General features: G+C 34.8%; 1 protein-coding gene across 1 annotated transcript in view; it reads right to left on the reverse strand.

Moving 5' to 3' along the window:
* The window catches only part of SEMA3A (semaphorin 3A), a 202,822-nt gene extending 194,154 nt beyond the window's left edge, over positions 1–8,668 (reverse strand). Inside the window, exon 1 of the mRNA XM_029918820.1 lies at positions 8,557–8,668. Coding sequence (XP_029774680.1) covers positions 8,557–8,668 — 112 coding nt within the window. The remainder of the gene's footprint in view (positions 1–8,556) is intronic.
* Between the last annotated feature and the right edge of the window lie 6,648 nt (positions 8,669–15,316).

Genomic DNA, 15,316 nt, shown 5'->3' on the forward strand with positions numbered 1-15,316 from the left:
TCCCTACTATTTCTCACCATTCCATCCACAATTCCCAACTAAACATGGTACAATTTAGAAAAATAATGAATTGAATGTAACTTTTCTTATATTTGTTAATAAACACATTGATTTATATAGTTCTTCATCTCTATATAATTCTGAAGTACAATTACACTACCATTTTTTTGAGACGGGGGCAGGAGGGGCGGAAGGACAGGGAGAGAACTTAAGCAGGCTCCATGCTCAGCACAGAACCTGATACAGAGTTCAATCTCACAACTGGTAGATCATGACCTGAGCCAAAATCTAAAGATATACTTATGACTGAGCCAACCAAGTGTCCCTAAACTAATTCTAAAGGATGATCACAGCAGAGTAGAGTTTATTTTCCTGAAACTTCAGGAAACTTCAAATTTGAATATAAAAATTAAAATTTCTAACACATCCGATGAAAATTCACAAGTCCTTGTCTAATTGGACTGTAGATAGTTAACTTTGGAGTTAACCTCAGGTATAAACAACTTTCTTCTGGTTTTCCCCAAATACATACATTAAGGGTTGGGATTAGATCTTAGTTATTTTTTAATGTCACTTAATAGCTATGATTTGTACATTCATCAGTCTTGGTAGTTATCTTTCTGTCCTTTCCTGTTAAAACTTCTACTGTGTCACAATCCTAACATATTTTATAAGAATTTAACATCAAGCACTGTAAACTAATTTATATCCTAAACATCATTTCCACCTATAAGTGGACTAAGAAACTTAGTGGAGTCAGAGGTAAGAAGAAGCAAGAAAACCTATGCAATAATGATCTTAGTAAGTTGTCAGATACCAAAGGCAGCATTCTTTCAGAAGTATGAACAATGGAATATTGTCCACTTAAATTTTTAAGTGATTGTGCTTTCAGCTTTGTTTGGTAGAGCTGATTTGTTCTACAAAAGGGTTAGACACAATGAGGCCGATGATGAGATATTTTATCTTTAGCCATTATGTGGTTTCTGAGTAGCCTCACTCACTTTCTTTTCTGGCTATCTGTACTGACACATGATTATGAGAAAAATCAGGGTGTTCCTCCAAAGGAATGAAACAACTCCTCAATCTGGTTCCTAGGATCTTACAAGATATGTGTATCTGTATATTTTTCATGTCTTACTTGCAGGCAAGTAAAGATGACCCAGAAACTTTGAGATTCAGCCCTGCCTGAAATAGGCTGGGTTCAGAGAAGATACTGTCTGTGGAGCAGACACTGTTGATATACCCTTAGTGCCTTTATTTTTACTTATATTGTACTGTATTGCATTGTATCATATTGTGTTGAGAGTGAGCATGAGAGTATGAAGGGGCAGGAGAGAGAGAGAGAGAGAGAGAGAGAGAGAGAGAGAAGAGAGAGAAACCCAAGTAGGTACTACAACCCACAGATGGGGCTCAATCTCAAGATCCTGGGATCATGACCTGACTGAAATCAAGAGCTGGATGCTCACCCTGACTGAGCTACCCAGGCAACCCTCTTGATGTGTTTCTAAGAGCATCGACTGTGCTAGAAAGCGTCTAGCACAAGCTTACTTTCTCTACATTACAATGCACAATTTGCTTATAATGAATTATTGCACCTGTGCACTCTTTTTGTACTCACTAATAAAGCTTTAAAAAAACAAAGTGTGTCAAAGGAATCGCTCAGTAAGTGACTGTGCCAACTGTTTAGAGTCTAAGGATGCAAAGGAATAGATCTGGCCTTGAGGACCTCACAGTCTGGCACAACAGAGACGATCCACGATCCACTTAAGTAATTTTATAGACTAAAGAAGTCATTTGACATCTTCAACAGAACTAAGCCCCATTTAGTTTGCTGATGAAGACCCAAGCAGGTGATGCTACATTTTACCAAAAGACACGTGATTTCGGCAACAAAATAAGTTACTGTGAGATTTGGTCAACACTGGTTCCCACATCATATCTCTCCAAGCAAAGGAAACCTGGAGGTGCAGGTTTAATGACGCATTTAAAAGCTGACAAGATTCCCTACATTTGTGGTCTCTTTAAGTTTTACCCTAAGCTTCTGGAAAATACTAAGATTGGATTGTTCTTCCTATTTATCAACAGAATTTTATTTTTGCTTATCTTCATTCCCTAATTTAAGTGTAAATTGTATATTTTCTTATCCTGGGTTTGACAGAGTCCAGCTTTGTTACTGTTTGGAAATAGGGTTTGAATTCCCTATTTATACTGATGTTTATATCTTGGCAATAGAAGGAGATAGTCACTGGAGACATTCAGACTTACTGGTGTCAGATAAAATTTATTGGTTCTTCCATATGTTTAATTATGATACTAATTTAAAACAACCTACAAATCACAAGAAGTCACTTAAAAATATACTGCATGTGATTTACTAAACTTTACTTTACCGTCTCAATTAGCTACTCTCCAATTATGATCGAAGGCAGTGATGTGCCATAGGCAGTCTGCATCGTTTCCGTTATGAACATTTTCTGAGACAGACTTAAAAATATATATGTGAATGTATAAAGAGGAAAATATATAAAATACTTAATATGCATGAAGATACATGAAGCTATCCTTTCATCATTCTGATGGGTGCTACTGTTTCACTCATTTTGTTTTACATTTTACAGGCCAATTTCACATGTAAAGTCTTAAGTTAAAAAATATATATATTTACTTACAACCACTTACTTTTCTAGGGTCGAAATATACCAATCACTGTATGCACAGAGCACATCAAAATCTTTAGCAAAATGGATTTTAACTAATACTTCTGTTTTGTGCATGTTACATTTCCTGACTCTTATGCCAGTTTTTCCAAGCTTGGCCTCCACACATTACTCTGTGTATATTTATCCTAGCAGCCTGCCCATTTCCAAACTAATGAAAGAGCTGTCACAAATTGCTAGTGCCACCTATTAGTGGAAGCACAGAACTGCAAATCATGGTAATTCCTTTAAATAGCACCTTAGAAGTCATGAGGGGTAAAATCCATCCCAAGACTCACACTTGTTCTAATTTATGTTTACAGCTGCTGGTCTTTTTAAAATAAGCTTTCACTGCATGCACTACACTTAGATACTGTCACAAGCTTTGGAGATTTTACCGACGACTTTGTACCAGTAAATCATTTTGTCATAGATTTTTTTCGTAAAGTTTTGATAAGTACAATGTCTTAATCAATTAGTATGTAACTCTCCATGATATAATATCATGACTTTGTAAATGAATGCTATTAGATAATGAGTGATTAAAAATGTATTTGAGTGCTGGTTTCTCTGGCAGGTTTTAGAACAATGGAAATATAAATTCTATTTAGCATAGTCTTGACTTCAGATATAAAATTCTCCAAAGCATGTGAGGGTGCGATATTTTGACCTTTGACTAGTGACATGTAGGTGTGTCACAGAAGTTTAAACGGGAAAAATCGGGATAAGAAGTTAAACCACACAATTTCTTACTGCTGCTAACACTGTAAGTTATTTAAACTACATATCTGAACTACAATTAGGTATTCACACTAAGCATAAGTAGATTATGCTCAGCAAGCAACAGGTTTATTTCCGTACTAGGAACATATGTGATCATATTAATTAATTTTAATTAAATTTATTCTTGAAAGATCTTTCATTTGCATGGATGTTTGAATATAAAATTTAAATATAACTGGCCCCAAATCCCAGCTTATTTGTTAATTAATTTGTTTGATTTATATATGAATGAAAAGTTAGAAAACAAGGAAACTAGTTTTGACAGATGTTTACATCGATTTAGTTGCCTAAATATCCAGGTATTTTATATCATTGTCAGTCATGGAGTCTTGTAAATAATTTATATGAAGAGAAATAGAAACATAAAAAAGTTAGAATTGGAAAAATTACCTCTTCAGTATTCAGGTTTATTTGAGCTGATAATGATTGAATATCATTATCAAAATGTGGTGGGCTAGAAATTTACATGGCATGGTTTTGTGGTCTCAGTTAGTTTTGGGCTAGCTAAATGCTACACTGTATAAATTATTATTTCAAAGGCCAATCTGGTTGGCAGCTTTAAACAGAGAACCCCAAATTGGATACTTTCACTAGCCCTCATGTGATCTGACCAGCACTGGATCACAAGATGCATGACTGAGCATCTTGTTTTATTTTATTTTTTATTATTTTGCCGGAATATATTTTTTGAGTAGGTGAATACAAATTTCTAGTTTTCAGTATGCTGAAATTGAAGATTTCAGAATCAAAATATGATTTTTATTTTATTATTTTTTAAAAATGATTTTTCTTCCTTTTTTTTAAAATGTTTTATTTATTTTTGATACAGAAAGAGACAGAGCATGAGAGGGGGAGGGGCAGAGAGAGAAGGGGACACAGAACTGGAAGCAGGCTCCAGGCTCTGAGCTACCTGTCAGCACAGAGCCTGATGCGGGGCTCAAACCCAGGAACCCTGAGATCATGACCTGAGACGAAGCTGGCTGCTTAACCAACTGAGCCACCCAGGTGCCCTCAAAATATGATTTTTAAAGTTAATAGAAATTTGAGAAGAAAAGGCCATGTTAAATAAGAATCAGCAAGTCAAAGACCTGATGTTAAATATGTAGTGGCTATAGGAGAAAAGGCATTGCAATGAATTAATAACTTCTTTGCATTGTGTGTGTGAATTATATTACACATATACTATATAAATATATCATATTATATATAATATATAAATACAGTATATATAATATATATTTTCCTCTACCTTTAATAGATACTTATCATTTTAGCTGTGAAGAAATTATCAGTATAAGACATTACATCCTATTCAAACATGTAAATACTTGATATAAGCATGGGAATTTTTTATGGGACACAAAAGATCACACCCACTCTAAAATTAATAAATACATACATAATATATACTAGGAATGTCATTGTAAACTAGTAACCATTTTATTGTAGCCTGTCAAGATTACTTTTCTCAGCTATCAGACATTAACATACAGTTGTGTCATTCATATATATACATATATTCATATGTATACACATCTTCTACATATAGATTTGTACTCTGGTAAAAGTGAAGAAAAATTTCTGCAAAGTCAACAAGTTTAATTGGTAAATTATTATTCATATTAATTAAATTTGAAGTGATCATAATGCAGTGAGCAATGGCAAATAAAAAGGCCTTTGCAAATTGCATGTTATAAATTTTTAATTAAATAGTATCTTCCAATATCAGGAAGGCATGTGTGAGAATTTTGGTTTAACTGATAATCTCATTGTAACAATAATTAAACAACTCTGGGGCCAAAAATCTTTACAAACTATGAAAAGAAAGTCTTTCAAACTTTTATTTAAGTGCTGTTTACTAAGTCCTCCCTATGAAAGTAAAGTTAAAGGCATTGATTTAACCTTTGGATTCACATGATAAGCATCACATTCAGACTTGCATGTGTCTTTGATTTCTACTAAAACTGGAGCACACAATGTCCTGGAAAAGCTTATTACATTGACTGATGGAACATTTTTCATTTGTTTAAAACCCCAAACCTAATTTATTTCCTTGTGATTTCCATAGGTTTTTCTGAAATCTTCATCGTACCACACATTCCAAAAGGAAGATTATATGATAGTCTGGTATTTCATGAGAAAAGTGAAATTTGACTAGTTTTGTAGGAGAAATAAACAGTTTCACATCAATTTAAAAAATAAGCATTTTTAACATTTAACTATATTACATACATTTAAGGAAGGCAAAAGTATCTCTGAGTGAATGTTTCGTGAGGATAATTTGTATATGACTGCTGAGATTTACAGAGTTCTCACATTTGCTTCCCCCACAAGGATTCTAAATCAGATTGGTTCAGAGGAAAAGCAAGCATACCCCATTTTTCTAATATTATCACTTCTCCAGATGGTCCTGAACACATCTATTCAGTCCCTTTTTCCTAGAAAGTAAAGAGGTACTTTATTAGATATAAATATGCATTCACTACCAAGGCTGCCTTCTTGTTCTTTTTCTTTCTCCTTCAACATATCAAATCTCTTTCGTTTCCTACTAGGCAAGATGACAAGTAGGAAGTGAGCACAGAGGTTGCCTGAAACTTTGTCTTGGCAACCTGAGCAATGAGAGAGTTAATGGTGGATCTTTGAAAACAAGTGACCATGGGAAATTAGGGTTGGCAGGGATTTAACTCTTCATGAATCATGCTGGAATATTTTTAAGGGCAGAGCAGTGGATGTTTTAACCGTGTTTGACATCTAATTAAGGGGAAAAAAGGAGCTAAAAAAATCTCTATCATAGTTTAGAAACAAAGTACTGACAATTGGCTACCAGGCGTTTGCTTTGGCAAAACAAGTGACATGCAGGGATAAAAAGGTAATGACAGACCAATAAAATTACAGAAGAAAAATTGCTTGGGTCATTCCTTTTCTTCTTGTTGTTGTTCATTTCACAGTTTATTTTACCAAATTGCCAAGCCCTACGTATATCAATAGAATTGTTGTGTAGGTATAGAGCAGTTTTTGATGAAAAGAAAAGCAGAATAATTCTAATGAATGTCATTCCTAAAGAGAGCTTATAATGATAGTGTCATATAAATACATGTTGTCAATTTTTACAACTTAATTCATCAGACAAGTTTAAAGCCTGCACACATATAAAAGGACTATTCTAATTAAATGCTATCTGTATATAGAAAGAACTGGTACCTCTTCTATAATGGAGAGTATTCAACCACCATAGAAGTAAAATTCTTGCAAAATATATATAATTCCCAAATCTCATTTATTTCACAATTTATTTAGCATTTAGATCAGTATCTCCAAATATAGTAGATTTTCAAAGTGTGGTTCATGTTTCAAATTTGTTATCCTACAATTATAGCATATAGCCATTCACATCTTCAAGAAGTAAAGTTGCATGTGAAACTTACTCAAAGGAGTATAAACTTGTATAAAATCAACCATGAACCTAAGAATTATTTGATGCCATCCTCCCAAAGAATGAAAATAGAAAGCAAAAATTGAAGAAAATGCACAAGCCATAAGATCATATTCTATAAAAATAATTTAAATACAGTTGCTAGAGATATAACAGAGATTTAATTAAATATTTAATGGCTATATGATAATGTTTTAAAATCTTGCATGATGAGTACAATTGCAATTCTGTTTGCTAATGTTTTAAATCCACTCTCATTTTAATACCCAAGAAACGATGATGCCAAAAATAAACATATCTTTCAATCCAATGTATTTTATCTAGCAAGTATTAATTCCAAATAAACACATTTAATAGGTGTTGAATTTTCTAATCCAAAGTGTGAAAATTACATCTCTCTTTCCTGTTTGTGATCCTCATTCACACTAGAGCATTCAGAGAGAGATGTTCCCCATCATGTGAAAATTAAAGAATATATTTCTGGCATAAGAACAATGTGCAAAAGACAGACATTTCTACAGATAGATTCAATGATTTTCTTTCACATTATAGGCTAAAAACATAATATAATTGAAGCTTCCCACTGCCCCACCCCCAATTCCGAAATCTGAGGATCATAAGAAAGCAACACCTTAGGGAGTAAAAGTACTTGAGTTAAAACATTTTAATCTCCAACTCCATTTTACTAACACCTCAGTTACAGAAACATTCTTTTTCATTTAAAGTTTTTTGTATATATTATTTTCATACTACGTTAGCATTATTTTATACAACTATCTATAAAATCTATCTAAACAAATACAGAACAAATACATCTTTAAAGTCCTCATTAAAAACCAAGCATATGCATTAAGCTGTAACCAAATAAAGTACTAGCAATCATGTGCTGAAGCTTTTTTTCTTTCTTAAATTTAAACTCTTTTTGAAAGGAAGTTCACACAACTAGCTGTACAACCAGAAAGTAATGTTCCTTCAGTTCTCACTGAAGTACATATGGAATTAAATAACATTATATTTCAAAGGCTTTAGCTTTACACCAATTAGCCAAATACACAGCCTTTTGTACAATCATAACACACTGTGGAAAAAACTAGTCTGTTCCCTCCAGTTTATATTCTCTTGGCAAACCATGATCTACTGCTTATGTTAAGCATCTGATTGTCAGATTTGAACAAACTGAATATTCATGATGACGATTAACCATTTAGTGCCTCAAACTAAGAAAATGCAATCTATCATAACAATTACTATAGGTGAGGCATTCTACAAAGAGATTATATTTGCCATGGTGTTTTTAAAAGATATTTTAATAGAACTAGAGTCAGAAAAATTAACAGAACATATAATCACATACACAGATCAGCATTTACCCAGGCATTCAGCTCTTCTCTGCAAATGTGATTAAATGTTCTTTGTTTGCATTTAAATTGTCATATATCAAACAGGAGACATGCTTTTATAAAAAAGTGTTTAAATCACCTCAGAAAGACACACAGGATCACATAGATTTCCCAGGTTAAACTAAAGGGTTTCATGATTTGGCTTGGGAGGGAGTTCAAGGAATGAAAAGGCGGGCGGGGGGGGGTGGGGGGTGAGCAGGGGCATTACAGAGCGAGCCGAAATAAAAGAAAAATAAAGATTTACCTTTGTAGGATAATTTCAGCCTTGGCACATTGTTCTTCCCATTTTGATAGTTTGCTGTCGCAGTAAGTACTACTCCCCAGAAAAGACAGACAATCCTAGCGAACCAGCCCATGCTGCAGACGCTGGAGGTGCCTGGGCTGCTTCTGCCTTCCCTCCTGTATTGTGCGGCCAGAGAAGTTCAAACAATCTGGAAACTGGAGGTAACAGGTGATTTAGGTCAGTTTCATTCATAAATGCAGACAATCAAGACCTCACGGCAACACTAACACCTCTTCTTCTGAAACAGTCAGTGAAGCACAGAAACTTCAAACCCTAAAAAAAAAAAAAAAAAAAAAAACCAAAAAAACCCAAGCCAGGCACCGGATAATGAGGCACAACTGTTGTGTAGAAAGAAAAAAAAATGAACACGGGCTGCTGCAGTGGTGCTTAAGAAGCAGTTCCTTTTATCTAGGCTCTTCTGATAGCCAGTGGCGGACTCTAATCCTGCTCTCCGCTTCATTCGGCTCCCGGGAAGCAGAATGAAAGGGAAACAGAAAGAGAGAGAGAGCGAGAGAGAGAGAGAGAGAGAGAGAGAGAGAGAGAGAGCGAGAGAGCGAGAGCGAGAGCGAGGAACCCTGAGCAGCACGGACTTTTCCTGTACACATGTAGAAAGAGATGACACAAGATCCCACAGACAGGTTTTCCCAACACTCACTAGACTGGCTGACAATGGGAGAACAGGCTCAACCCACTCCCCTTCCCTCCTGTCACACAACACATGCAAAAAACATCTCCTAGAGATTAGAGCCGGGAGCAGAACCCTCCAGCGTGCCTGTGAAAGGCATGTAGCTATAAATTTACTTCTCAAGGCACGCGTTGTTTTATAGCCATTTTTAGGTACAATTTTGATTTAAAAAATCTGAATTCTGCTACCTACATAATTTATAACTCATTATATAATTCCTTTGAACTTGTGCATTATATGTGTGTATGCATGTGTGTATATATATATACATATGTATACAGACACATATGCATATGCACATATATGTATATCTTTTCACCATTATAACTTTAACCACTGAAGGTTTTAAAGCCTGGCTAGAGATCATTCCCTCTTCCCAAGAAACCCCCCTGGCTCAACTAACCCCTTCCCCCGCCCCACAGCAATTTCACTGAAGAAATTCCTAGTAAAGCCCATTTCAACAATCAGTTCAAGACAAATATAGGTCCACTGAGAATTATAAATTACAACTCAAAAGGATACTCAGAATTTAAAAACATCTATGGTTTTTCAGCTTCTGGAATGCTCTGGCTAACATTGTTAATGCATCACATCTCATTAATTAAAACCACTTCCCTAGTTTTGGTTTAAAGGGCAGAGGAAGATGACAAAGTTCACAAAAGTCCTGCTGAGTGTCATGGACCAACATAAAGAAGATATCTCTGTGTCTTCATGAGCTGGTGAAGGGTTACTAAATTTCCTGTGCGCATGAATGCATGTGTTCAGGCGGTCATACACACACCACTAGTTCTTTCCTAAATAGACATTTTGTCTGAGGTGTTTCAATTTCCTCTTCTATTTTTCTTTCAATTTCCCTAAAGCTGATATCCTTATAAGATTTCGGGCTTTGGGATATATAAAGTTAGTAGGACAGAACTTTCCCTTCTCTACTCCTCAACTCTCTCTGCTCTACCCAACCCCCATACAACACGCACAACTGAAATACAGAATAGAGAACCTACTTCAATAGTATGGAACTTTCTCCATTGAAAGAAGAGGGTGAGTCTCTCGCAATTACAAACATAAACACTTACTGAAGGTGGCTTAGTATTCTTGTGAAAAATGATCTAAGCATTGTCATTACAGCTTTCATGACTTAATGTCTACAGACCAATGGGGAAAAGCATCTCTCTCTTTCCCTCTCTCCTTCTGTCTTTCTCTCTGTCTCTGTCCCTATGTGTGTGTTAAGTGGGGGCGGGTGGAGGTAAAGGAAGAGGATGAAGAGGATTTAAAGGAGGGAGAACGGGGGAAGGGGTGGATGGATTCTCTCCACATCACTAGATTGATTCATCAAACTGACCGTATTGTATTTGTCAGTTTCCACAAGTCTATTGATCAGTCAGTATTGTTAAGATAATAAAATCCAAAAATAATGTTGATTTTACTGATTCCCACAGTTGTTATCCTGAGCACTTTTCACGCTCTAGGCAATGGATTAAGACTACAAACGACAAGAGGCTTGTCTGTCTTCCATGGATTACTCTCTATGGACATTTATTCTACAGAGGAATTCATGTTACTTTGGGATTATTTAGAGGATTGGACTAATGAATTATCCTTTTGAAATACCACATATAATTAGTTTAAAAACTTTAAATAGTTGTGCCATTTTCATTAATATATTTTAGATGTCTTTAAATATTTATTTTTTCTCTAGCTCTTTTTACCTAGAGTAGGGGAACAAGTTTATATTTGTCAAAACTAAACCGGATAAGCAAATTTAGAAATGTATCCATTTCACTTGCGTAATGTCTAATTCTTAAACATTTTGATGTGTTCCAGGAAAAATGAAAGGTTGTAGGTAAAATTCAGATAAAAGAGGAACAGAATTGACTCCATGGGGAAGAAAGACATTCAATATGGATTTTGAACCACAAAATCAGGAAAGAGTTATTTAATTTTGTAAAACAAGTAATTTAAATTAATGTTGAAGTCTGGAATTTGGTAGCACAGATACCCCATGTTTAGGTACACACACATAATTTTTAAAACACTTCTATATGTTTATTTATATTTGACATTTTTCTTACCCTCTAAATTTTGTATGACCTTTGTGTCTCTTCAAATGTTTAAAAGCTTAATAAATTCACATTCACATTTGCTTATCTCTAGATTTTTAAAATTTAAAATGTGTGAACTGTAAATTCTTTTGGTAAGCATAACTGTGTTAGATTGATTAAATTATAAAATAATAGAAAAGTGTAGCCAAGCATAGATATTTTAAGTGTAATTTTGAAAAAAAGAAATGAAAAGGAAACTACATGCCCGAAAAATACAATAGCATTTAGAGTCTTATATTTTTACCTGTTTCAAAGTCTTTGACTTAAATCAAAGTCAAGGTTAAAGTTGTTTTCAACTTTTTTCTTTCACTCCCAAACACTTAAAAGATAATCAAAATTAAACTTATTTGTCAGATGAGGTAGAAATCAGACTGTATGTGTGAAACATGGATTTTGATTCACCCCCCGCCCCCCAGGAACATGACTTCCCACGCTTGCAATCAGGGGCCTAAGGCCTGCATGATTAAGCCTGCTGCATTCGTCTCCTTAGCCATTGATGTTAGTGCATCATTTATGACTCTTTAAAAGGCAGAAATGTTATATTGATCTTTTAAGGTTCAACTGTATTTAAGGTTTAAGTAAAAAAAACTTATTTTGTTTTTTTCTCAAAGTTGTCTCTATTTTCGATGATTTTCTAACCTGCAATCTATAGCATGCAACATAATTAACTTCACTTGCAACTGAATCCCCACGACCTTTTTAAATTTCAAGGTCTCAGATGTGATGACCTCCTACTAGAGTCAGACTTGAGCAGCGCCTCAATATGACAATCATGCTGTTGTACAGATTTCTGTCAAATCAATCAGTGGTTTTTAATCCCACTCCATACTGAGATTGACCACAAAGACTTTCAAGGAAGAGCAATAGGTTCATGGGTGGTGTGCTTGATTTTCTATAGAAACAATACTTCCGAATTTACAACAGGTTGGTTATGATTTTCACAAAACCTGTATAGTCATAGAACATCCCTGTGAAAGCATTTCTCCATCGAAAATATATTTTTGATCTTTTCATGTATTAGATAAAACTAAGGCAATATTTTTTAAAGGCCCACTCTCCATATTTTATTTATGATTAAATAAATTGGGATAACAACAAACATTGTAATGTAAGGACAGAAAGGATTGTTCCAAGTTGTGAGATGGCATTCCAAGTACTTCCCCAGGTTATAGCTGCCCTGGGTCTTTTTGTGAGCTGTAGGTGAGAACTCTTTCTATATTTGTGCATAAAAGAAGAAAAGGAGAAATATATTTCAGATGTATTTTAAAATTTAGTGGATTAAATGTACTTGAAGTTATAGTACACTCTAGTAAACACACTTGCCTCTCCCTGTCTCCCTGTAACCCCACTCTACCCCTGTTTTATTGTGGTTAGAGAGAGTACTGCCCCCAAGTTTGAGCCACTGACAAAAGTAGATGATCTCTTTAATAGAAATAACTGAGTTAAGAATTTTAGAATGAGTTGGTTAACCAGTTCCCCGAAGAAACACCACCAAGAAGGAAGCCAATGCTAAAAACAAATTTTCAGTACTCTTCCCAAGGTGTTATTCAACTGAGTCATGTAAAAAAAAATGATATTAGTTTCCATCTAGCATCTGCTATGTTTTTTTCTTCAAAGGATGCTTCATTGGTATATGAGAAAGGCCTGAGATCAAGAGAATTATAGCAAATGTCAGAGTCGAACATTTGTCCTTGCTCTGACATCTCATGTTGGAAATTCATTTTTAATGAGGGTTTTTCTGGTACAGGGAATGCGAAACCTTTTCTTTTTCTAGAAAAGAATTGTGTGGGTGAAAACATTCTTTAAAGGATCAGAAGACATCTTATTAATTGGGCAAACTAAATAGTTAATGTATTATTTGTTCTAGCTAAAAATGATAGTTCTTTAAGAACTACTGCAGTAGTCATGGGAGCTGGGGGTGGCAGGTTAAAAGCAATATTTAAGAAATTAAGTTAAACTTTTCATAATCTGACCCTTGTGAATGCTTTTAGTATAAGCAAAATGTGAAAGCAGGAGTTGAGCGGAGGAATTGGTACAAGGCGAAGGGAATTCACTCTCTAGGGAAGCATTAACTCTTCCTCGGCTCTTTAGCCTCCTTTCCCCCTCCCACCCCTCATGAATACAGATTTCAGGAAAATAAGCTCATCCCTCTTCTGGAATAATTTTGTAACAGTCTGAGGAAAAAAAATCAGTTTTGTGTCTTCCCTTGTGACATCAATGGTCGTGATACTTTGAGGTAAATAGGGACTCAAAAAAAAAAACCTCCTTGTATTTCAAATGAATTGAAGTGATAAATGTTAGATCAATGCAGGAGACCAGAAACCAGCCAGTCACATTATTTGTTGCTGTAGATTTCAAGACAATTAAGGGTATCAGAAATTATAAAGGAAGTTCTTTAATGGTAAGGTGAGGTGGTAGTTCCCTTTCTTTGAGAATCTGATTTTGCAGCTGGTAGGTGAGTTTTATTGGATTATCAAGTTTGAGGGGGGGATGAAGAGTGACAAAAAAGGGATGCATAAAATTTTGTTTATGGTTATTATCAGAGTTGCTAAAAGTGGCTAAACTCCAGTTATTAGGAACATGAATTATCTTTTTTTTCCGGTCTCTTTACTTTTGATTTCTTAAATCCACCATGTTTTTAAATCCATCATCGTTTTAAAATGTTTTAATCAGGGGAGTTTTCCTTTACTTAATTTCCTTTATTTAAGAAGTTTGTCATCACTTACAGCTTCTTTATCAGATTATCTGAGAAGGGAATGCAGTGTTCCTGAATATTAACATATTGAAATAACAAAACAATGACAATATCAAAATACCTGCTTTTTCCTTCCTTCCTTCCTTCCTTTTTTTTAACTTTAAAGTGAGAGTGTCTCCACCTCAATTCAAATGAAACAAGAAAGTTTTCAAGTGAGACAAAAATCCCATTGTTAATACTGATCAGTACAGGCTAGGCAGTGAGGAGGAAAAAATGAGGCATCCATGGAATACAAATGAAACGAGCAGGTTGGCTGTGGAGTGTTTCAGAATATAAAGATATTAATTATTTGCTTTCAGTAAAGGCATATCACATACCTTCCCACTTAATAAATAAATAACCAGATCTCTATTAAATTAACAAAAGGAAGAAACTAGGCCGTAGTGTTTCAAGGATCACTTTACATCTGACTCAGGCAAAGCTGGGGTATATAGTCTCCCTTTGTTACCCACTTTTAGTTTCCTAAAACCTCTCTGTTCTAGGGAAGAGACCTTTTCCTTAAAAAAAAAGTTTTAAAAGAGTTTGTAACTGATAACAATAGAGAACAGAAATGCTGTTACCTGGAATTAAAGTTCTTTAACAGGGTTTATTATAATGGTAAACCCAACTGTTTGGCGGATGGTGACTCAAAATCTATAGTACATTCTGGTTTTTCAAGGGCACCGATTTCTCTAAATTGCAAGAGTTAAGAAGAGAAGATTTCAATGATTTTCTTCCTTATTCTGTAGTATCTCGAGTGTTAAATACCATTTGTCCAGTCGATGCATCCCCATTTTCTCTTTTGTGGCATGGGGGCGGGGTTAGAATTATATGCCAGGTTTCATTTCACTGTGTTGGCTACAGAAGCAGCTGTCACCTTATGGGTGAGATTAGGAAATGCCTTGTTTATTAGCTAACAATTTATTATTATTAATAAATGATTTATGAAGAAAATTCAAATCTTCCCCCATTTTTCCTCAGGGCACATTCATACAATAAATCTCTTTGAAAATCAATCAACATAAATTCATTTGCTCATGCCTGCTGTATCAATGAGAAGAGAAATAGCATCCAATATGCCCAGCCTTGACTCTTCTTAAATTACAGATCCAAGTTGAAAATGGTTTCACTGGAGGACTTAAATAACAATGTGATTATTCCCTAACTTGTTTTTCAAAAGTGCTCTCTGTAAAGCACTTTAAA

Source organism: Suricata suricatta, chromosome 2, assembly GCF_006229205.1.
Source record: "Suricata suricatta isolate VVHF042 chromosome 2, meerkat_22Aug2017_6uvM2_HiC, whole genome shotgun sequence".
Lineage (NCBI taxonomy): Eukaryota > Metazoa > Chordata > Mammalia > Carnivora > Herpestidae > Suricata > Suricata suricatta.